Source organism: Stenella coeruleoalba (genome assembly GCF_951394435.1).
Source record: "Stenella coeruleoalba genome assembly, chromosome: 11".
Classification (NCBI taxonomy): Eukaryota; Metazoa; Chordata; class Mammalia; order Artiodactyla; family Delphinidae; genus Stenella; species Stenella coeruleoalba.
In genome coordinates this window covers 64,629,889-64,653,635 of record NC_137157.1, presented here as the reverse complement: position 1 = coordinate 64,653,635, position 23,747 = coordinate 64,629,889, and the positions used below count along the sequence as shown (strand labels likewise).

General features: G+C 58.7%; 1 protein-coding gene across 3 annotated transcripts; it reads right to left on the bottom strand.

Moving 5' to 3' along the window:
• Positions 1 to 214: 214 nt before the first annotated feature.
• On the bottom strand, positions 215 to 22,090 carry RAPGEF3 (Rap guanine nucleotide exchange factor 3). 3 transcript variants are annotated; one of them, XM_079937073.1, is made up of 28 exons: positions 21,808 to 22,090; positions 21,130 to 21,342; positions 15,108 to 15,161; positions 14,915 to 15,021; positions 14,586 to 14,707; positions 14,278 to 14,446; positions 13,582 to 13,666; positions 13,196 to 13,256; positions 13,009 to 13,085; positions 12,685 to 12,831; positions 12,023 to 12,135; positions 11,643 to 11,731; positions 11,260 to 11,338; positions 10,902 to 11,052; positions 10,741 to 10,823; positions 9,898 to 9,937; positions 7,319 to 7,400; positions 6,889 to 7,035; positions 4,897 to 4,994; positions 4,327 to 4,452; positions 4,059 to 4,240; positions 3,724 to 3,814; positions 3,534 to 3,584; positions 2,515 to 2,602; positions 2,102 to 2,166; positions 1,585 to 1,639; positions 1,413 to 1,484; positions 215 to 567 (listed from the first exon to the last, which is right to left on the bottom strand). In XM_079937073.1, the coding sequence occupies exons 1-28, from the start codon at positions 21,811 to 21,813 to the stop codon at positions 449 to 451; spliced, it is 2,772 nt and encodes a 923-aa protein (XP_079793199.1). In that variant the 5' UTR covers positions 21,814 to 22,090; the 3' UTR covers positions 215 to 448. The 3 variants fall into 3 exon arrangements, with proteins under 3 accessions (XP_079793199.1, XP_079793197.1, XP_079793198.1); XM_079937071.1 differs by having other exon boundaries at positions 12,685 to 13,085; XM_079937072.1 differs by lacking the exons at positions 215 to 567; positions 1,413 to 1,484 and having other exon boundaries at positions 1,596 to 1,731; positions 12,685 to 13,085.
• Positions 22,091 to 23,747: the final 1,657 nt, after the last annotated feature.

Here is a 23,747-nt window from a genome sequence, read left to right as displayed (position 1 = left end):
CCACCCTTCCCTGCCTCCCCACCTCCCCGGGCAGCGGGCCTGCCCCTGCCACCCACATGCCACACACATGCAGACGCTCGGTCCACTGCGGAAACACACCCCAGGGGCCCGGCGATGGCCGGTCAACAAAGCCGAGAGGCATGGAATCTGGAAAAGACCTGGTGCGGAGAGCTCTCTATTGAACACACAGAGGGAGCGCTCTGCTCTCCCACCCACTCCAGGGCTTCTCTGTCCCCCATTCCTTGGCCTTGGGCCCCGGCTCATTCCATTCCGAGGTCCTCCTTGGCCACCAGTCATCAAGGGGACGGCTGCCTCCATGCCGCCCACTCCAGGGCCTCAAGTTCAGTCCGCGGAGAGCCCCTGCCCGGCGCGGCCAGCCCGTGGGCCTCCTGGCCCGGCTCGCCCTGGCTCGCCCGGCGGCCAGTGCCTGCTCCAGCCCGGCCCCTCCTCACGGCTCCAGCTCCCGGGAGAGGCGGGACAGTTCCCGCTGGTTGTCGATGACCTTCAGCTGCTGGACGTAAGCCCAGGTGCTGGCTGGACTCCGGGTGCTCAGGGACTGCTCCGAGCCTAAGTGGGGGGAGGGGGGGAGGGGTGGTCGGCGGGGGGGCGCCGCGCACTTTGTAGAGCCCACCCCTCCTCCTCCAAGGAGCAAATCGGCCTCCCTGCCCTCCGCCACCGAGCCTGCCACTTCCCAGGGCCGATCTAGAAGACACCCCGCCCCCCTGCTGGGGCAGAATAGCATGGCGGTCAAGAGCACAGACTGGAGAAAACAGGCCCCCCAAATTGCATACAGTTTAATACCCCTTTTACTAAGCTCAAAAACAACTAAAACTAAAGAATATTTTGTTGTCATATATATATGAGGTATTTAAAAGATGTATATATATGTGCGTGTGCATATATATTTTATCATACGTATATATAATAAACCTATTTTCCAAAGCAAGAAAACGAGTAACTCAAAATTCAGGAGAGTGGCTCCCCTGGGCGGGAGGGGCACGAGGACAGGGGAGAGGGACACCACTAGGGAGATGGAAGCTATTGTCAATGTCCTCATGTTTGGCTTGGGTCCAGAGGTGCCCATTGTATTATCAGAATCTACATACATACATTAAAATAATGAGGACGGTGTGGTATGAACTGTGGATTACAGTGAATCCCATTTCATGCAACTGAAGGCCAATTAAAAGAACGCAGATCTGGAGTAAGAGTACCTGGGTCCCAGCTCTATCTAACCCTGTGGCTTCCACAGGCTTCTTCAAGGCTCCAGCCCGTTCGCACATCTTCAAGTTAGGATAACATTCTACCTACCTCACAGAGGTGTTGTGAAGCGTCATCAGCATCACGTATGCACGTGCCTGTAAATGCCAGCCATGGCCAACTCGTCAACGCCCACCCCTGCCCGCACTTACACGTGGAAATCCTGGCCGCCTGGCTGTCCTCGTGCAGGTGGGAGACTCGGCTTCTAAGCGGTGACAGAGGCACTGGCGGGTGAGAGGGGGGAGTCAGCGAGATAAGGACCAAGCCAGTGCCTTGAAGGGGACACCGGTCAGGGGCACCCACGCGGGGAACCCGCCCTCTCACCGTTGCTGTGGCTTCTGCAGTGGTGCAGCATCCTCGCAGCTCTGGCCATCATTCTCTGCGGGCCAAGCAAGGACGTGAGACCCAGTGTGAGGAATGGGACCCTGGTGTGGCCTGCGGGACAGCTGAAGTGCTCGTAGGAACTAGTGGCTGTAGGAGATGGGGTCCTGTCTGCTGTGCCCCAGCTCACCCAGAAACCCAGTGGGGACCAGGCATTGGGAAGAACAGAGGTCAGGGAGGGCTTAGACGGGAGGGGGCTCCGGTTGAAGAGCAAGATAGTTGAGGCTGTCACCCCAGCACTCCCCAGTGGAGACCAGACCCTCATGAGGGCATGCAATGGAGTAATGGCTATTTTAAAGGAAGAATTCATATTTATATTGTTGAGAACAACTTTAGACCATCTCCCTCCCCATCCCCAAGCCCTTGCAAGGCCATCGTCTTGCAAGACCCAGAGACCCTCAGCCACGTGCATAGCCTGCAGCCCATTCCAGTGTCAGGCACCCACTCTCCTCGGACTCACCATCTTCTCAAAGTTGATGAGATTCTCTACCAGCGTGTGATTTCCCTCATGGATGAAGGTCATGTCTGCAAAGAGATGGGCTTTGCTCATAGGTCCCCAAACTCCTTCCCCTTCCAGCAGCCAAGGAAAGGTGAGGGGTCAATAACAGGGGGGCTCGGGCCTGTCGGTCCCCCACATGGCCCTCTTCCTCCCCAACTAACCTCCTGGAGCGATTTCCTTGTATCTCTTAGGCCTCGTATCATCGGCCATCTAATGTCTGCATGTCTTAACTCTGCTCCTACCCTGTGAACTCCTAGTTCATCTTTGTGTCCCCCAGGGCATCAGCGCACTGGAATCACTCAGAGGGTCGGATGGACACACAGGGGCAGGAATGGATGGGATGGAGACAGGGAGGTGGATACTGGCCCTCTTACCTTTGAGAAGAAGGGGCATGAACGGGATGAGGGGAGGGGAGAGCTTGGTGAGGGCCAGACGGTACACACGGTGGTTCCATGAGGGGTCCTGAGAGGGAAGAAGCCACAGTGAGAGAGGGAAGGTCCCATACACCATAACCCACCACGTGCCACGGCGCAACCAATGCCCACCGTCCCAAGGAGAGGCTGTGCACCCATCCCCTTGGAGCTCAGCTTCCTCTCGGCCCCAGATCTCACCAAGGCAGGCTCTGCGGAGGCGGGAGGGGCCTGGACCTGTGACTGCCAGTCTGCGTGATGTGGCTTCCTGGCCTCTGATTAAACCCCAAGGACACGTCGTGGCCATTATCACAGGGGCCCTGAGGTTTCATGGAAAACTCTTTCTTTTCCGTCCCTGTTTCTACCTCTCTCTCTCTAGTGGGTAAATTCCTTTGAACCTCTTGAGCCCCAGGAGAAGTTTTTCCTCAAGCGTCTTAGAACCTTGCTGATGAAAGCACCCTGCACTAGCTCTCCCCTGAATACTGTCAAACCTTTCAAACCAGCCCCCCTAACAGCTCCTGGCAGTGGAGGGCTCGGCTCCTGAATTCTTTCCTCATCTTTTGGCCTGGGCTGGCACATGGGCTCCTTGAGTCTCCTGAGGGGCCACGGACAGGCCCCAGAACACCATGGGAGCTGAGGTCAGGACCTGCCTCCTGCATCCTGAGGCAGGTCAGCTGGAATCCAGCGTCCCCCAGCGGTCCCCTGGCACCTCAGACCCCAGGGCCAGACACTGCCCTCATGCAGGACCTCATAGCCACAGCAAAGGCCATCCCCCCAGCACACATACTGAGGGCTATAGACACTACCCAATCACGCTAAACACCTGTTCCTCAGCCAGCACCCCAAACTCACAGGCCAAAGGGAACCAGGCCCTGACCCAGGGTAGACAAGGGGACCCAGAAGGAGACAAGGACTGGCAGAGAGGCTGCAAGGGAGCCAAGAATCGGGGATTCTGGAGGGAGGAACCGGGGCCCAGCACTCACCAGCAGCCTCTCGAGGGCCGAGTAGAGCTTCCGGACTTTGTGGGGCAGCCTCTGTGAAGGAGAGGCAGGCGGGGCTGTCACTGCTCTGGGGTGGGAGCTCCATCCCCAAAAAGGACCCCCAGAACGGGCAGGGGCCTGACTCAGGACCGAGGTGGGAAGGCCCTGGCCTGCCCCGGCAGATGGTACTCACCTCCCAGGTCTGGGCCAGGCGGCTGATGGCCGAGTTGCTGAGGCCAAACATGATGGCAAAGAAGGAATTGAGATTCTTTTGCTCCTTGAGGCTGTGAACAGAAGACCCAGAGACCCTCAGCCACGTGCAAAGCCCCGCACCCATACAGCAGCCGGCCTGGGGTCCAGCGGCCTGCAGGCACTGGGGCCGGACGGGGTGGGGAGGCGGAGGCTCCAGGGGACCCAGGGAAGCATGGGGCTGGCAGATTTGGCAACACCCTGCCCATGGATCGGGCATTTAAGTAAAGGCAGCCTCAGGACTCCGCCCACCCAGCGCACCCAGCCCACAGCGCTCACTGGGCAGCCAGCTTGATGAACTTCCGGAGCAGCTGGGCCCGCAGGCCGGGCACAGGGCAGAGACACAGCTCCGTGGCCACCCAGTACTGCAGCTCATTGAAGCGGCGCATGAAGCGCTCCAGGTTGGCGGTGGTGACGTCCCGCAGGGGCTGGGGGCCCAGCACGTAGTGGATCAGCTCCACCTGGGCGGGGACAGCATGAGCGGTCAGCGCGGGGCAGGCGGGGAGCCCACATCGCCGGCCCCCTCCCCTCCGCTCTGCCCCTGCACCTGGTGGATGCTGTTGAAGAGGCTCCAGTCGTGGTCCGTCAGCTGGCCCGCCAGGTCCTTGGTGCTCACCAGGTCCAGCCCCTCTGCAGAGCCCACGGTGGGCCCCAGCTGCTCGGGGTGTGGGGTCTGCAGGTGGAAGAGTGCTCAGGGGGGCTGCCTGGGGAATCCGGGGGAAAGGTGCAGGGTGGGAGGAGCCTCTGTGCCCAGGGTCGGAGGAATGTCAGGGAGGGCAGGGGCTGGAGGAGCATCTGATGGAGGGGCTTCCCAAGGAGGCATGTCCCAGACAGCTCCCCGACGCTGGGACCCCTCCTTGTAGGGTGCCTGTTCTCTGGGGAACCCCTGATGAGGCAGGTCTCCCTCTTCCCCCTTGAGAGCTCCCAACCCGTTCTCCCCTCCCACATCCTGGGGACTTTCCCCATTGGCTGAGGCCAACTCCTTCCTCTTCCTCCTTAAGGCCCAGCAGCAGTCAGAGCCAGCCCTCCCCGTCTTCTCCATGTGACCCTAGCACCCACTCCTACCACCCGCAAAACGCAGCTCCTCTCCAGGCCCTGGCGCCCTGCCTGTCCCTACCAGCTTGTGCACTTCCTGAGGGTTGACAACAAAGAGCCGCTCGTTGAGTCCCAGGGATGTGGCCACACCGTGGGCATCTGGCTGCAGGCCAACAGTGTCTGCAAAGAGAGCAGAGGCTGTGCCGGGTGGGGACAGAGAGGGCGGCCAGCAAGCAACCGGAGGCAGGGTGGAGACCCCATTCAGGAGGCTGGAAGGTCTCTTCTCCCCGTAGCAGGGTTGGAGCCCTGGGCAGGTGCTCTAAATACACAGGTGCGCATGCCCACGCATCCGCACACACAGGGTAGCACGGCCCAAGGACGATGAAAGGGGAGTCTTAGTGAGACAGGCTGACGCTAGGCAACGCTGGAGTCTCAGTGAGCCTCGGCTTCCTCCTTTGTCGAACGGAGACACTAAGATTTTCCCTGACTACTCACAAGTCAAATGAAATCATTGATATAAATATAACTAGTGGCTATAAATACACGATACATATACAGGCCTTTTGAGAACTGGGAAAGGCCCTGCAGAAATCTTTGTGCGGATTTTCATCAGCTCTTGTGGACTGAGACTGGGTTTTTAGTCATATCTGAGTCCCCAGTCCCTAGACCATCAGCCTCCAAAGTAAGGTACACAAGACCATCCACATGTCTAGGAAAAAACCTTAGCTCTTTCACTTTATTGGTTTTTCTCACCTGTTTTGCACTTCTATTTTGTGTGTTGTGTTATGATCATGTAACATTAGGGTAGGAATATACGTATGTGACTTACAAGGAAATATACACATATTATGGAGTTTGTAATAAAATATTGAGGCACGTAGGGTCTCAATAAACACTGGCTTAGGACAACTGCAACTTGCCAGGTAGCCACCAGAGGGCAGTGCTTCCCAGAGCAGCACATAGGCACAGGTGACCTCATCCTCTCTCCCCACTTCCTGAAGGAAGGAGGCTTTGCCAGTGTCCCTGCCATTCCTTGCCATTATTCTCAGCTGCCTACCCTGGGCTCCAGCTGTCAGACCTGGGCTGTGTCCTTCATGGACAACAGTGGTTTTTAATGTCCCAAGTTCTCCAAAGGCAGGTCTTAATAATCCTCATGTTGCCGTATTCCGAGCACCAGCTTTATGCTGGGTCCCGTGCTAACGGCTTTAAACACAGTAGCTTATTTAATAGCCACAGCAGTCCTATGTGATAGGTACAGTTACAGTGCTCATTCGACAGACGAGGAAACCGAAGTTCACAGAGGTTAAACGACTCGCCCAGGATCACACAGCCAGTAAGCAGTGGGTCTGGGATTCCAGCTCAGATCTGGGAGTCCACTGTCTAGGCTCTTAACCGTCAAGCTGCTCTATCTTACCTGCCATGGTACCTCTACCTCCTAACACACTGCTGGCCCACAGCTGACCCTCAAAGATGACTACAGACTAAATGAGCAACTACCCGAATTCAAAGGCTCTCGACGATGCTCTCGCTGTGTGAACTTGGGAAAATCACTGAACCCCTTTGAGCTTAAGTTTCCTTGTCTGAAAATAGGATCAGAATACCTATCTCATAAGATTGCTATTAGAGTTCAAGAAATATGTAAGCATGATAATGACGTAGCAGTAGCTACGTAATAACAGATAATAACGTAGTGCTGACTATGGGTCAGACCGCATTCTAAACACTTTTATAGATGAGCTCATTTATCCTCACAATTCCTCTATGAAGCAGGCACTCTTTTCATCCCCATTTTACAGATGATGAAACAGAGCCCAGAGAGATTAAGCATCCTGCCCAGGGACAGAGAGAAGGGAGCCAAAGGGCAGAAGTCAAATGTGGGCAACAGGCCCCAGAGTTCATGCTCTTCACCACATGCAAAGCACTTTGAAGAGATGTAAGAAACCTCCCAATAAATGCCAACCATCACTAACATGATAAAGATAATAGAGATGATGATAATCTTAATTCGGGGGATGGGCACGGCTCTGAGGGGGTCCCCTCCCTTGGGGCCACCCTACCCAGAGACACAACTCACCGCCCGCAGAGTTCACCTTCACCAGCACCTGCCCCTTAGTCCAGCCGTCCTCCTGGGCCAACGCCGCCATCACCTCTCTCACTGAGGCCGTCACAGGCAGCTGCAGGGTCAGCACCGAGTGGTCCGGCCGGCAGATGTCATAGGGGACTGGAGAGGAAGGCTGGCTGAGCTGTGGGGGGGGGGCTGCTTCGTCTCCCCACCCCAGGAGGGAGAGGGCAGCGACTGCAGCGGAGGGAGGGTCCCGAGCAGGCGGGCAAGGGCACTACGGAGTAGCTTGGGTGGGTGGGAGGCCCTGAGCCAAGGAGAGGGGGAGCCTGGAACACAGACCCCGAGGAGCGTGGCATGCCATCCTCGGCCAGGCGCCCCAAGGTCAAGGGTGATGACAGTAGGGTTCGAGCTATGAACTGGCTGGCTTGGACAGACCACCAACCTTTGTCCCCGACTCGGATGGCACAGTTGCTGCTGGGGAGAGGTTCATCCTGGCTGGGGAGCCAAACAGGCATGTTCCGGGCCTGAGAGGGAGAGAAAGTAAGGCCGGGAGGACACAGGAGAGCATGCAGGGACGGGGAGGGGCCTCTGTCACCAGGAGCATGGCACTCGCGGGGCACGCACACCACCCTGGGGCTCTGCTTGGCCCATGAATCTGGGCCAGGTAAGGCGCTGGGGACTGAGGCTCCTGGAGGAGACAGAGCAAAGTCTGTGCCCCCCTACGTGTGTGTTACCCCCTCTACCAGATGGGTCTAGAATTGCTCTAATACGAACACACCTCAGCTGTTGATCTCGGTTTTTTCCTCCTTCAGCTACCATTTGCTATTTGCTACATGCCAGGCTAAGTACAGGCATCTTTTAACTATCTAAATAGTCACAAAAGCCCTTTGACAAAATATTATTATCCTCATTTTATAGATGAGATCAGTGAGGCTCAGAGAGGTTAAGTAACATACCCAAAGAAACACAGCTGCTAAGTGGCCCAGCTGGAATCCTAACCCGCCACCTGCGCCCCCCACACACACACCCCGCTCTTGTCCACCAGCACTCAACTGTGTCAGCTGCCCCGTCACCCCACAGCCCTTCCTCCATGGCCCCACCACAGTGGGCTGCTGGGGAGCCCCCACTGGCCAGAGGCCTCCCTCACACAGCTCCTCTGCACACCGACCACTCTTTCTAACTCTTGTACTGACTCTCTACCTGCTCTGAAGGTGGCAGATCAGGTTCGGACCTTGGTTCATGGCTCTTCTCTGGATTTCCAGATCTCTGCGCTCCCCTCCGAGCTCCCCCCAGCCTCACGCACCCTCCCACTCCACCCCACCCCCGCAGATGGAAGACTCTTAAAACCATACCACTGAGCACTGAATGTTCTTCCAGGCCCTGGTCTCAAATGCCTCCTGGATCCTCCCGCGTCTGTGCTCCATCACCCCAAACTCAACACACCCCTCGGATCCCTCATCCCACCTGCCAGGCTACTCTTCCGCCATTCCCCTGGGCTCATGGTTCCTGCTGCCCAGCCCCCGCTTCCCCACGGCATGTCTCTAGTCCTGGGGTCTCCGTGTGCCCCCCTCCCCAGCCCAGGCCAACCTCAGGGTCCACCAGCCTGTGTGTTGCCTCACTCTTTATCTACTAAAACGGCCCAGCTATTCTCCGCCAGCCTCACCTCTCGAGCGCCTCCCTCTCTACCACTGCCATCTGCCTGACAAGAGCCCGATTAAGCTTCCTATCACGGCTCCCACCGTCACTGTCTGCTGGATAGCGCAGTCTCCTCAGCTGACCTATGCAATACGCAAATCTCATCTTGTCAGTCCTCGGCTCAGACACCTTCAACGGCTCACGCTGCTCTGGGGTCAAAGGCCAGGCCCCTTACCGTGGCCCACAGTGCGGGGCGGGGGGGCACCTGCTCTGGCCCCTGGCCACCTCCCCCCTCTCCTCCAGGCCCAGCGGTCACTTCTCCCTGACCCTGACCCGGAGTCAGCCCTCCCCTTCCCGTCTCCAGAGACCCCTGTCTTCGCCCTTATACAGCATGAGATTGCCCTGCAGCCCCGTCCCTCGCTTCGCTGCAAGCCCCTCGAGGCCAGCGTGGCTCCCGCCGCCCCCTACGGCATCCTCGGCACCTAACGCAGTGCCCGCCGGCCGTTCCCTGAGTGGCAACCACAGGCTGGGGAGACAGAGGTCAAGGCCCTTCACGCGGGCATTCCAGTGGGACATGACAGACACCAACAGACAATAAGCAAGTACACAAACAAAGAAAACAATTCCACTGGGATAATGCTTTGAGGAAAACCATAGAGGACACCTTGGAGGGGAGCCGGTGGGAGAGGGGCCAGCAGGTAAGGGCAGGAGACTGAGGAGGGGCTGAACTTCACCTTTAGCCGAAAAGGAGCCTGCGAGGAGGAGGGGGGAGCAGGATGAGGTGGGAGAAGCAGCTGGGCGCTGCAGGCCCAGGTGAGGCATCTAGGTGTTATTCCCAATGCATGAGCCCCCAGCCAGCCCCAACTTAGCTGCCCAGCCCCTTCCGCCCCATCCCTCAAATCTCGCGCCCATCACGGCTCTTCCTCCTGCTTCCCCCCGCCCCGCCTGCTGCTGGGAATGGCACTGGGATCTCGGCCTGCCTTCCTCTGGGCTCCCTGCACTGGCCCCCAGGAACCCCTGGGCTTCCGAGGCTACCCCCAGGCACCACCCCTCACCTCCCAGGTGGGAACTGCTAGCTGGCTCTAACTGTGAGCATGAATCACCTCCCGGATGGAATAACAGCCCCCTGGCTTGGGGGAGGCGGGGGGAGCAGTGACCTTAGACCTCTGTGTCTCCCTGCAGGGCCTGGCCCCAGCGCCACATGCAGCCTGAGCTCCATGAACACCTATCCCAGACCCAAGGATGTGCCTGGGGCCGACAGGGGATGGGGGGCTGCCCACGCAGAGCCCCTTGGGTAGGGGCTGAAGGAGGGGCCCGGCGGTCCCTGGAGGAGTGGGGACAGCTGGGGCCCCGCAGAAGCGAGAGGACCTCATTCGGGGCAGACACCTTCATCTGCGGAGATGCGTTCCCACAGCCATTTTCCAACCTGTGGAGCAAGAGAGGAGCGAGGTGAGAGTGGCGGGCAGGGCCCCCTGCAGGCGGGATGACATGGGGTCAGGAGCAGAGAGGACGACACGGGCTCTGGATTCTACCTGCCCTCACCAGAGGCTCAGAGGTTTGCAGATTTGGTGAGGATCAAAGATTTGGTGAGACAGGCAAGACTCGAAATCCAGCCCCTGGATCCTGGGATTTTCCCAGGCCAGCAAGGGAGGGAAAGAGAGCTCAAGGGAGAAAGGGACGCGGTGTCCGGGCAGGCAGCCTGCACAGGAGCTCTCCCTGGACCTCAGCCGCCCCCATGGGATGCCTGGGAGGGCGGGAAGGTCTCGGAAGGCGAGGTAAACGCTAGGAAATTGACCGGGCTGGCCGGCAGAAGCTGGCACCACGGGTGCTTGGCAATAATTAGGAGGCAGTGAGCACAGCAGGTGTGCTGGGGCTAGAAGGATGGCCCACGAATGACTGTGGCTGCGTGAGCACACGGAGGAGCACGTGATGGGAGGGCAAGTAGCAAGGGGACCGGTAAGAACACCAACAAGTCTAGACAAGTGAGCACAGCACACCCTGAGCTGCACTCTTCAGGTGCAGTGAGGGGTAGGTATTCTCCCAGTTTTACAGACAAGAGCTGAAGCCCTAGGGGGTGGGGGGGCAGTGAGGGTAATGGGCTCAGGGCGGCATAGCTACAGTGGTGCAGCCTGGACTGAAGCCACGTGCTTGGCCCCAGAGGCAGTGCTCTCCATCCCCGCTGCGCCGCCCGTCCCCCAGGTGACGAGTTAACCTGAGCCAAAGCATCACCTGTGGTGTCGCCGCCTCTCTGGCCACTGCTCCCGCAGCAGGTTGCAAAGCCGGGCATCCCTGCTCACCAGGTCTGACAGTTTCTGGGAGGAGCCAAAGTTCACTGAGACTCCACATCCACCCCGGGCAGCCCGGTCCAGCCCTGCCTCACGCCCAGGTACCTGGAGGAAGCTGGTGGCCACAGGGTCGGTGTGGAGCATGGGGCCGTACAGGGCCACCCACTGGCTGACCAGCCGCAGGATCTGTTGTCTCTTGTTGCAGATGTAGGTGCTGCACTCCTGCTCGCTGCCTCCCACGGGCTCCGCGTGGAAAGTGGGCACTCGTCAAGGGAACCACAACATCTAACCAGACCACCCACCACACCTTGGGCAAGGGAGGGGCAGGACGCCCAGAGCCCATATGCACAAGCTGGGCCTGGCACGATGCTGGTACTTCGGGGGGTTCGGCACAGCCACGATACGAGGGATTCCTTCTCCCCACTCCACACGCCATCCTAATCCCCCGGGGCCGGAAGGATATTGGTGCAGGAGGGCAGCGCAAAGCTGGGCAGTGGGCATGAAGACACTGTGGGTCAGGAGGAAGTCGCTGAGGAATGTCTCTGTAGGGCAGGGACAGGGGACAGGTGGGGGCTTCAGCGGTCACGTCTACTGAGCACAAGTATATGCACAGCTGGAGCATCCCTTTCCCCAATCCCACCACGGGCAAGGGACCAGCGATGCCCAGTCCCTGTCACCGCGCTTCCCACCCAAACCAAGAACACAGGAATGCAAACTTCCCGTCAACTGACCAAATGGACCAAACTAGCACCCGATGAGGTCAGACGGCAGGGTGCCTGGCCCTCTCCCATGCTGTGCTGACCACCCAATGAGTCAGAGAGCAGTCAGGGTGTCTCCTGCCCCTACCTGTTGGGTCATGAGCACTGGAATCAGGCCGCATGGCCTCCAACAGAAGTTCTAGGATCTTCTCCGGGGTGCCAGACATCACTATATACCTAGCAGAAGCAGCCAGTCCATAGCACTTATGCCACGACTCCCCTTCCCACAGCCGGGGCAGACATCAATAATCAATCGTATCACTCATCCCTATTTGCCAGCCCTCTCTCACCTTGGGGTGGAGGGGGGACCAACTCAGGGGATGCCTCTTAGTCCCTGGAAGCCTCTCCACCCCCAGGTGGCCAGAGGGCAGGGGTATGACACGGGGAAGGGAGTAAAGCCTGGGAAATGGAAGGAGAGGAGGTGGGCAAGAGAGGTGGTATGGAAAGGGAGCATGGTGGGTATGTTACCGGTTCCTGCCTGGGGTTGGGGGACGAGAAGGGCCAGTGCCCTGAGAGGTTCTCTCCAGCACCAACACCACTTTGCCATGTTCTTCCAGCCTCATGGTCTTTGCTTCCACATCCTGGAGAACAAGCCAATACCCAGTGCTCAACATACACCATGACTCCTTTCCCCACCCTACAGCTTCTCCCTCTCCCTCCCCCGTTCCAAACGCTGAACCCCACAAGGCTCCCACAGGGACCCTCAGCCCTTCTCCCACTCCATTCAGTGCCCATGACCTTGGTTTTAACCCCCACTCCTACCCCTGCCCATCACCCAGCCTGAGCCCTTCCTCCACCCCATCCCTCCCAGGGCTCCCTCCGTGGATCCCACGCTCCATTATGCTGCACCCCCTTGCACCCTAGACCCCCACCCCTCTGTAAGCCCAGCCCCTGGTCTCCCACCCGAGCCAGGGTCCCCAGGGCTCGCTGGCCCTCCTCAGCACGCTCTGCACCTCCTCACACACGCAGGGCTGGGCTGCCACCTGCAGCCAGCGCCCCGAGCTTCTCCACCCTCGACCTCTCCTTGACCCTTAAAGGCTCTCTCTGGTCTTTACTCTTTGCCCCACACCATTTCTCCAGAGACATGTCCCTGCCACGTCCCCTGCCCTCCCCACCCCCAGCAATGGCACCTTGATGATACGGTTGAAGTCCTGCTTGTCCACGCGAAGAAAATGGCAGTTGTCCTCTCGCAGGATGATGGTGGCTGCCCGGGGTGCGTCGTTCACCAGAGCCAGCTGTCCGAAGTCGTCTCCCTCGTGCACTGTGGTCACCAGGCCCTGCAGCCAGGCCTGAGTCACAGCCCAGCCCCACCGCCCAGCCCTCGCCGGGACAGACCCATGGCGGACAGAGCCACCAAGGCAGGAGGAGACCCGGGAGATCGGCAGCCTTGGGTCTATTAAAGGCACTGCCCATGAGGTCAACCCCAGGGGGCTGGGCAGGGAGGGAAGACTCACCTTGCCGTGGGTCACCACGTTGACAGATCCCTTCCAGATGATGTACCAGGAGGTGCCCTTGTCCCCCTGGCTGAACACTGAGAGAAGCACAGATCAGACATGCCCCCGGGGACCCATCACTTCTTCCCTGTGGCCTCCGCCCATGTCCAGGTCCCTGGTGCCCAGCTTCCCATCCCGTCTGACTTACACACGGTCCCTGCCTTGCTGTGTGGTTCAAAGAGCAGAACTGCCGCTAATTCCCGCTTCACCTGGGGGTGGGGAGAGGAGGGTCAATGAGGTGAGTTCAGGGGAAGAGGGAGCATGTGAGGCGGTTAGGTCCAAAGCCACAAGTGCTCAGGGGACAGAGATGTAGTTAGGTCAGGTGACCTGGGATTCAGCGGGAGACAAAGCAAGGGGAAGAAATGGGCAAAGAGAGGCAGAAGGGCTTACAGATAAGGATGCCGGGGGCAAGAAATTAGACTGAGGTTTCCCAGACACAGGCAGAAGGGGAGGGGAATGTCTTCTGGCCCAGCAGCGGTCACAGGGAAGGGAGGTTTGGGGGTGGGGAGGGCAGGGCTGGGTCGGGGGACTGACCGAGTTGGAGAGGTGGGCCACGGCCTTGATGTGCAGCAGCTCCTCAAAGATGAGGTCCAGCTCCTCGTCTGTGCGCTGACCGGGGCTGCGGGCACAGGAAGGCGGGGAAGAAGTGATGAGCTGTGGGCCCAAGGCCAAGAGCGGGAAGCCACCACGTCCACCCAGCTTGGGCCTGGGCCAGCCGGTGCCCCAGCAGTAGCTGTTTATCAATAGTGGGCCAGTCTTTACCGGGAGCACACTGTGTGCCAGACACGGGGCCATGCGCTTTACACGCATTACCTCATTCCACCCTCACGACAACCCCATGACGTTGGTATTGTTATCCTTTGACAGAAGAGGAAGCCGGCATGGAGAGGCCCAAGGTCACCGAGCTAGTAGCCAGTGGAACTGGAATTTGAACGCAGACCTGCCGGCGGATTCCAAAGCCTTCCGTCTCTCTGCATTGCAGAGTGGGTAGCGTCTCCGGAGGCCACGTGTCCCACGGCCTCAGTTACAGAGGAAGGACCATGTTCAGAGGGGGAAGGAGGGCTCGAGATCACACAGCAAGTCCATGGCGGAATGCAGACCAGAGCTCAGGCCTCTGGTCCAGCCAGGGTCCCTTCCCTCCACAAAAAGTAAGGGACCACCCCCTCAGAGGGGAAACCGAAACTACCGAGTCCGAGAGCAGGGCTGCGAGATGCAAGGCGCCCGACTTACGGCTTTCGAAGCGCCACCGTGAGCAGGGCGTCAGGCCCCCGCTGGGAGAGCAGGGCCAGAGCCTCAACGAGCTCCTCCTCCAGCTCGTGGAGGCCTGCAGGCTCCGGCTCCGGCCCGGGGAAACGGTAGAATTGGGTATCTCGATCCTGGAAGGCCCAGTCGTGTTTCACTGGGGGGCAGAGGCCCAGGCGTGGGGGAGGAGAGGAAATTGAGGCCACGTGGGTATGAGGCCCCCTGCTGCAATGCCCACCAGTGCCTGCTCCCCAGGACTGCCCAGCCCCGGGCACCCACCCAGGGCTAGGGCTCACCATGACAGAGGGCACCTTCATCCAGCAGCACCTGGCAGATTCCCACGGCTTGGCTCCGGGAATGGACCCCCAGCCCCAGGGCCAAGATCCCATCCACCAGTTCCCGGCCAGAGCAGCATTGCCTGGGAGGTGAAGGGGCCAGGGAAGAAGAAGGAGTCTCAAATGGCAGGACGGGAGAGGCGAGAGGGAAGAACACTCCATCTGAAAGGCACCTGGGTCTAGAAGCAGGGCTGGGCCCAGGTGCCTGGACAGAGTGAAAGGGAAAGAAAACAGGGGGTGGGGAGGATTTGGAGGGGGTGCGCGAGGAGGTAGCCAAGGCCACCACTCACCGGTGGAGTCGGAGGTGGTACTTTCGGTCTCGGATGAGGTTGGGGCAGGTGGCCAGGAGATGCCGATGCAGCTGCTTCCCCGCCCTCAGCACCCGCTCCGTGGAGGCCTAGGGGCCGGGAGAGGCACAGCTGGCTCAGGCCCTGAAGCCCTCGCTGTGCTCCGCCTCCCAGCTCCACCCCTCGTGGCTTGTACCTGCTCGAGGCTCACGCTGAAATCCAGGGACTCCTCGCTGTTGGCGAGTGGCGTCTGAGGGCGGTGGGAGGGTTTGAGTATTAGTGCCAGGCCTTTAAACCCAGCTGTCAGATGCCCACCCCCGTCAGTCCCAGCCCCTGCCCAGTCCCCGACTCCAGGCGTCCACTTAGCTACTCTTTCGACAAATACTCACTGAGCACCCCCCATATGCCAGGCGTCCGCCTCATGCCCGCCCTGCTGCCCTATCCCCAGACCCTTGTCTTGCTTCCTGACTCCAGCGGTACATCCCCACAGATGAGATTCCAGTTCTGCTTACTCAGGGCCCAGGTGTGCCCAGGCTCCCAGGTAAACTGCACCGTGTAGGGAAGGGGCACAGTGGAGCTGGGGGGAGCATGACGACGTGAGATAAGAAGGCCAGGGAGAGGCCAGAAAGTGAGCAGCTCGGGAGGCCTGGCGTCCCAGGGCCTCCTGCCAGGCCAGGGTCAGTCCCCCGTCACAGGGCCGTGGGCGAAACTCCTGCCCTCCGTGGGCCTCGGTGCAGACTGGTAGTTAAAAATACAAACCCTGGAGCCGACTCCTGGATTCAAATCCCTGCTCCTCTGTTTACTAGCAGTGTGACCCTGAATATATGATTTAACCTCTCCCTGCCTATAAATCTATAAAACATTCCTAACAACAATTCAGGCTTTAGGAAGGATTATGTGAGTTAATAGAGATCACATGTTTAAAGCGCTGCCTGACATATACGTGTAATTGTATATACATGTTAGTTATTATTACTGATCTGTGAAGCTGGAAGGCCCCTTTCCTCTCCAAGATGCTGTCGCTGCTAGCTCATAAATAACCCTGTAACAGTGAGTCAGTCTTGCTAGCACACAGGACAGCTCTGGAAGACGGGGTTTATGTACAAATCATTGGAGAACGAGGTCTCCCTGCCCTTGGCATCAACTGGGCATCCAGGACTCCTGGGCCTGTGTGCCCTGGGATGTCGGCCATGAAAGCCTCCCACGGCCCTCTTTTCCTGCCACCTGAGGACTGGAATTTGTGGGCATCTCTGGACAGGATGCCCTACCCTCTATGAGCCATCCCAAAGGCAGGCACTTGAAGTTTACAAAGTATGTCTACCTCCATGATTTCATCTGATCTCATATAGAATAGGATCAGGTGGGAAGTAGGCAGAGCAGGTATTGTCTATCCCCCCTGACTTAGGAAGAAACAAAAGTCTAGAGATGAAGTGCACTTGTAACTCAGACACAGCCGCACAGTCACGGATAAACTCAAGTTCCTACCAGAAGTGCTCACATTCTTGGTCCCACTCCACCCACCACACCTGCCTGTTTCCTCTCCCGTCCCACTTCTCTCTGCTGCTTTCCCATCCGCACACAGGGCCTGAAGAGGACCTGGCTGGGGAGCTAGGGTACGACCAGGCCTGGGGCCACAGTCCCCTCCCCTGGTCCCAGCATCCTCCCACCGTGTGCCAGGCAGAGGCCTGAGGTCTGGCGCGCGTAGGTGCCTGGCCCAACGCCGGGCGGAAGTCGCTAGGTGTCCCATAGGTATCCCTGACCCGGTTATGGGGCCCATCCTGGTGCCAGACATAGCCCTGGAGACTTACTGACAGGAAACGAGGAGGGGGAAGGGCAGGAGTTCTACCCAGCCAGCCCCCTGTGTTGGAACAAACAGTACCGAGTGCTAATGACTTGTTGTTGTAGCTGTCAGAGTGCCCAGGTGGCCCCAGTCCCTGCCCCAAGTCCCTTCGGTGCCCACGACCCAGGCTCCCGCGCACACACACTCCCTTCCTGGTATTATTGTGACCCCGCAGGGCACATCAGGAGGGGAGGTGCCTGGTCACGTGGCCAGGCTGGTCAAGACTCAGATCTCAGATCCTCAGGCCTTGCTTAAAGCACTTCCTGTCCTGCCCCAGGGGATGTGCACGGAGGCTGAAGGCTGGGAAGCTGGGGGCTCTGGCCCATCAGAGCTGAGGAAGGCATCCTTCTCATTTTGCGAGGAAAGCAGGAGCCCAGAGGGATGAAGCAACTTGTCCAGAGTCACACAACCGCTTAGAAATTTAAGATCCCACTGCATAACCCTACCAACGCTGACCCTGAAGTAGGTGTTTGTCTCCTATTTCACAGCTAGAGAAAAGGAGGCTCAGAGGTTACATAACCTGCCCCGTGAGCCGGTAAACAGGAGCACCAGGATTCACGCTGTGCCTCTCCGACTCCAAAGCCAACGTCCTTAGCCACCAAGCCCTACCATATCCCATGGTGCCTCCGCGGCCCCGTGCTTCCCCCACCGTGTGCCATGAAAGCAGAGATGATAGAGGTGAATGCCGCCCTCAGGAATGTTCCACGGGCAAGGAAGTTTGGAAAATACTGGGTTAGACCAAGTTCCATAGCCCCTCTGGACCCCTGCCATGTTCCCAGCATCGGGGTGGAGGCGCTATTCCAGAGCAGCAGGTGTGTGGGCTCCGGAGCCAGGCACCTGGGTTCAAATCTCGGTTCCCCATTACCAGCTGGCTGTGTGACCTTGGGCTGCTTATAAATGTCTCTGTGCTTCAGCGTTCTGTAACATGGGGTTGATGATAACAGCACCTGTCCCACAGGGTAATTCTGAGGATCCGATGAGTTCATAACATGCAGCATTCGAAGCCGCGCCTGCTCTGTAGTAACTGCTTAGTCAGTGTTAAGTACCTTGATGTAACATGATTATTTCATGCTGGGCACCTGTCATCTGGACACAGTGCAAGAAATGTTGTACTTCCGCTGACCCTGTCCCTGATCTGATAACCCTGAGTGTCAGCTTAGAGGGTTCTCAGCTGGAGAGCAGTGGCTGGTACGGCAGGGGTGAAGGCCCTCACCCACCGCCTCCTCTCATGTCTGGACAGGAAGGACTCAGGGTGGAAGAGGAGGTCCCAGCTAGCTTCCCTGGCATCAGCACCATGGCCTGCCCCACCCCCGTCACTGAGGGTCGGAGTCGCGCTGGACGGGGCAGGCACAGAGCCAGAAAGCCATGTTGGGACCCGTCAGACCAGTTCCCTTAGGCCACAGCTAGGGTCTCAGGCCAGGGCTGTGTGTACGATGGGACTGGGAAAGGATGCATGAGTGGGGGTGATGTTTTGGGGTGTCGGTGTTACCATCCACAGCAATAGAAAGTCCACTACGAGCTTGAACTCTGCAGCCAGATCGCCTAGGACCAAAACCCAGCTTTGTCCCTTAGCAGCTGTGTGACCCTAGACCTCTCACTTAGCCTCTCTGTGCTTCTGCTTTCGCATCTATAAAATGAGATGATGGCATTAGTAGCTATCTCACAGGGCTGCTGTGAGATTATCTGGTATGACAAAGTAAGCTCATAATAGCGCCTGGGATATAAATACTACACAACGATTAGCTACTACCATGATTTGGACAGGTTGGATGAAAGCATGTTTTCTGAGTTCGAGAATAGAGCCACGTCCCCCAAATAAGTCACTCAAAGAGAAGCATCCCAGGCTTCTCTGAGCTGGTAGGACCCAGCAGAGGTCATCCTGATCTCGCCCCTGCCTCTAGACAGATCGGTCCCTCTGTAGGCTCCCGGACGTCGGACAAGATCTCATCTCCCCTTCATGTTTTCCAAAGGAGACGTCCTTCCATCCCATTCCAGCATCAGCTTTGCCGTGGTTGGTAAGTCCTTTCTGTATCTAACCTCAGGCCCTCCTGCTGTAACCTGCTTTCATTTTCTCTTGTCCTGGTCTAGTAGGAACAGAAAGTGCTCTCTTCAGACCTCAGGAGGTTGATGGGTTTCCCCCTTGATTTTCTAAGAGGGGGGCATGGCCTGAATAACTCCCAGCACTGCCCTCCTGGGGCTCTGGGCCCCACCTCCTTTCAACATCCACCCTTCACCCTGTGTGTGCACGCTCCCTGCCGGGTACTTGTTCCCTCATGTGAGCCCCTCCTCGGCCAAAGGCATCATCCAGAGAAGAGAGGTACAGCTCACAGGTACCCAGAGTCTCTTAAACACAGACGCCGTATGCTAACACATATATATGGAATCTAAGGAAAAAAAAAAAAAAAGGTCATGAAGAACCTAGGGGTAAGATGGGAATAAAGACATAGGCCTACTAGAGCATGGACTTGAGGATATGGGGAGGGGGAAGGGTAAGCTGTGACAAAGTGAGAGAGTGGCATGGACATATATACACTACCAAACGTAAAATCGATAGCTAGTGGGAAGCAGCCGCATAGCACAGGGAGATCAGCTCGGTGCTTTGTGACCACCTAAAGGGGTGGGATAGGGAGGGTGGGAGGGAGGGAGACACAAGGGGGAAGAGATATGGGAACATATGTATATGTATAACTGATTCACTTTGTTATAAAGCAGAAACTAACACACCATTGTAAAGCAATGATACTCCAATAAAGATGTTAAAAAAAAAAAACAACACCACAGACGCAACGGGCTGAAACCACCTCTGCCCCCCCACTCCCCAGAGATGGTCCTCAGGAGAGGATGTGCCCCGTCTCTAGCCCTGAAAATCTAAGTTCCCTCTAATCACCAACACCCACACATACCTGGCAGGGGAGGGGCTTTGTTTCTGTGCCTCTGACCCCATTTTTTACTCCACTAACCCTCACCCTCACTCTTCCAGCCTCCCCATGCATACCAGCCCTTCAATTCTGGGGGACTGGGGGAGCCAGGAGACAGCCTGGCGGCCTCTTCCACCCCCTCCCAGACTTTGGGTCCCAGGGGATCCTCCAGTGACCTCATTGTCCCGGCACCTGACCTTCCCCCCACTCCCCACCTTGCCTCTACAAGCTGGGAAGGGGACAGGAAATGCACAAGTAATTATAGCCTGAGAGGGAAAGAGGGAGGGAGGGTTCCAGCCCACTGGCTCCAAGCAGTAGCTACTGCCAGTGACCTGGAGGGTGAGGGGGGCAGACAGCGAAGCCCAGAGGGAACCCAGCTCCCCTGCCCCCTCCAGAGCGTCATCTGGAACAGGACCCAGGCCCATGAGGCCCCTTGTCAGGAAGACCCAGGGAGGGAGGGGTTGGGGGAGAGCTGGGGACTGACACCTAGATTCTCCTCCCGATTCCCATTGCAAGGAGAACCCCATCACCTTGGTGGGCTTCAGTTTTCTCGACCCAGCTTCATATTTTGGTAAATATAAATGGTGGTTGGGTGAGGTAGGAGGAAGGAGGCAGAAAGTGGTGGTCATTCTACTCAGAGGAATTTGCTGATAAGAGAGGAGTTCTCCCAAGCCCTGCTTTCTCTCCGCCCCTTTGCCCAAGCACTCTCCCCGCACTCACCTCCACCCAGGCTGGGCACAGGTAATAGACACAGCGAATCTCAGGTGAAGAACCTATTAAGTCTGGGTGGTTGGGGAGAGCTTCTCTGTGATTTGGATCCTGCAACCTTTATCCTGCCCCCCCAGCCCCCCCACATCCTTCCCCCACACCCTTTCTCTCTCCTTCATTCTTGCAGCTCCAGAGAGATTCTTCACCGGCAAAGGGAGCTCCGTTCATCTCAGAGACTCCAAACTTCTCAGAATTCTCCCCTGAGCCCCTCAAAGCCAGATGCCAAGCAATGTTCACATGACCACCTCACCCCGAAATCCAAAAGCAGACTCGATGCAGTTCAGCCCTCACTAAAGGAGAATGTTGTCGCGGCGATGTTTAAAGAACAGTAACCAAGCTTACCTCACACCCGCCCCACTTGACCTGGTCCCCAGCATTTCATACATGCCTCCCACCACCACCTGGAGAACACGCAAGCACCTAACTCTAGGCACACAGAGGTGACAACTAAATGACAGATCCCTGTACCCCTCCCCTCATGCCTGAATGGGGGGACTTGGGCACCACATGCACACGCAGTGCAGCTGTGTGAGCCACCCACACACTGCAGCCGAGCTGCCTGACCCACTGTCCACCCCAGCTGTCCCCCTCATGCCCCCAGAGCGAGCTGGGCCGCCGGAAGCATGCCCGTTCTTCCGGTCAGGGCCCCCTCCAGCCCTGGTGCCTGGCCCGGGCAGGGGGTGGGCACTCACCCAGCGAAGCCCCTGGATGCAGCTGGGGCGCTGGTGCTCAAGCAGCAGCTGGTAGGAGCAGCTCCGGGACCGGTGCATCCTCCTCAGCACCATGTTGAATAGCGTCCCCTCCGGCACCACGTCCGGGAGCCCTCCCACCGGCGGGGCTCCCAGAACTGAGCTGTCCTCCACAGCCAGGCCCACCTGCCAGCGGCTTTCACCTGGCCAGCTCACCTGTGACGGGAGGAGGAAGGCAGACAGCCATGAGGCCGGGCCTGGGGCAGCTGGACCAAGGCACAACTGCCCCAGGCAGAACCACTTCCCTAGAGTCCTCTGGACTGGTCAGGCGGAGGTGCTGCATCCCTGCCAGGAGCCGGGGGAGGGACAGGAAGACCTTCACTGGGGCCTGCCGGTCTGGCGCACTTAGGGGTCTCCAGCTGGCGCACCAGAGATCAGGTCCTTCTTCCCGGTCTTCTGGGGAATTCTGCCCCACTCCACCGCCCATGGCCCTGCAGGGATCTCCACCGACTCCCGGTATGGGACTACGGACTCTGGATGCCCCAGAAATGCAGCTTCAGCTCAAACCATTCGTTTCTCCACCTCCCTCACCCCTGACCAAGCCTCTCTCTCCCACCCCAACTCCCCGACCGTGCCAGCTTCCTCTCCGGCTCCTCCTCCCCCTAACCCCACCTTACCCACCTTCATATTCTTCCTCGAGCTCGCACAGCCGTGCAGCCTCTAGCAAAAGGCGGGGGCTGACGGGAGACCCCCCGCCCCCCTTCCCCCCGCCAACAGCGAGCCCCTGCTGTAAGTCCCAGGCGAAGTGAGCAGGCCAATTCCTGGCTGGACCCGCTGCCAGGGCAGCCCGAGCCAGGCTGGGTTGAGAGGCTCCTCTTGGGTGGGGGGAAAGCTGGGGACTTGAGGGGCGGTGTTCCCCCACCCCCAGCGACAAGGAGCCCCGAGCCTCCCCTCCGTCCCAGACGAAAGAGCCAGCTGGCACCGGGCGCTGAAGCGAGGCTGCAGCTGGCACTGGTCCGGGCGGGAGCTGTCACACCCCCTGCGCGGCCCGCCCTCTTCCCTTCCCGGGAAGGACCGGGAGGGCGGGGAGGACGCGCCAGGCCTTACAGTAGGGAAGGGGGCGGGGGCGGGGGCGGGCACGGGCGAGGGGCGGAGTCTCGAGCCCAGGGTGAGCCGAGCCGGCGGGAGCCCGGGTCCCGAGAAACCCTGGCGGGCCGGAGCGCCCTTGGGTTGCGAGCCGGGGCCGCGGCGGCGGGGGTGTCGGGCTAGGGGCTGCGGGCCGCTACACCGGCCGCCACGTGGCCGGGAGGAGAAATGCAAACAAGGAAACCGGGGGAAGGGGGAAGGGGGTGAGTCATTGCGGCCCCACCCGGGAGGGAAATCCGGGCTGGGGCCGCTTCCCGGCCGGCCGGGGGCCTCCTGCCTCCTGTTTCGGTTCAGGGTCTCGAACAGGCCGGGGGAGGGATGGGGCCGTTTTCCCGCAGGGAATCCCGCTGCCGAGCCTCCCACTGCCGCGCTTCTATGCACACACCCCGTCCGCCCCCTTCTCCCCGCCCTACACACACACACACCCGCCGCGGGTGGGGACACTGAGGCTGGAGAGGCAGGACGGCGCTCGGGGACTGTGGGCGCTGGAGGTGGGGCTGAGATCCCAGAGGAGCTGGGCTAGAAGGCCACGCCCCCGGCGGGTGAAGGTCGAGCTCGGGATTCCAGAGTCCTAGGCGGGCTCTGTGTGGAAAGCCATCGCCTCCCTGGGCCTCAGTTCCCATCGCCGCGCTGCTGGCCCAGCGCCCCCTCTTCGCTCCACTCCTGCTTCTGAGTCCGCGGAGAGACAGTGGCTCCGGGACAGCAGCTCCCCCAGCGCCGGCGCCGTAACTGCTCAGGGCGTCACCGAGGGTTTTGGAAGGAGTCGCACGCCTCGCCCCCGGCTTTCTAGGACTCACCCCCTTTTTGCCCCACCTGTGTCCCTTTCCCTTTGCTGCTGAGCCTGCCTGGACAGAGGAAGACATGTCTCTAACAATCCATGTCCCCTGCTGTTTCACCGATGATTATTTTCTTGGAGGGGGTGTTAATTGTGATTAAAATCAATTTTAATATGTCTTTGAAAATCATTCCAGGAGTTTATCAGATTGTAAGTTCCATCCCCTCAAATTCAGATTCAGTCCTACTGGCATGAAGTGGAAAATCTATATTTTGAACAAATACCCCAATCTGCTGGGTTCCCACTTTGAGAAATGATAGTGGAGTTTTAAATGACCCCCTCAGGGAAGGAGGGGAGCCCGAAAATGAATCTGCCCCCCAGACCAAACCCATCCACTCAGGTTTGGGGAATTTGGAAGAAGGAAGAACAGCTTGAAGGGATAACAGCCTGGGGTCACAGGTGTCCATGGGGAAGAGAGTAGAGAGGGAGTGGGGCTGGGGGAGTGAGTTGAAATTTCAGGTCTCTGGTGCCAGTGACCTGGTCTAGAAGTCCTTGCAGGGGAGTTTCCGGAGACTGGCAGTTGGGTCAGAAAGGGGTCCCCCCTTTCCTATTCATCCTGCCCCTACTTTGGGCAAGTGGAAATGGAGCCAGTGGGTGAGGCAGGACATCTGCGTCCCTCTCAGCAGGCCACAATAGCCTG

Excerpts from the sequence above, each read along its gene's own strand:
- RAPGEF3 (XM_079937071.1), bottom strand. Across the intron at positions 14,447-14,585 it reads TGAAGGTGCCCTCTGTCATG|TGAAACACGACTGGGCCTTC; the intron begins GTGAGCCCTAGC and ends TCTGCCCCCCAG. Across the intron at positions 7,401-9,897 it reads ACGCATCTCCGCAGATGAAG|GCCCGGAACATGCCTGTTTG; the intron begins GTGTCTGCCCCG and ends TCTCCCTCTCAG.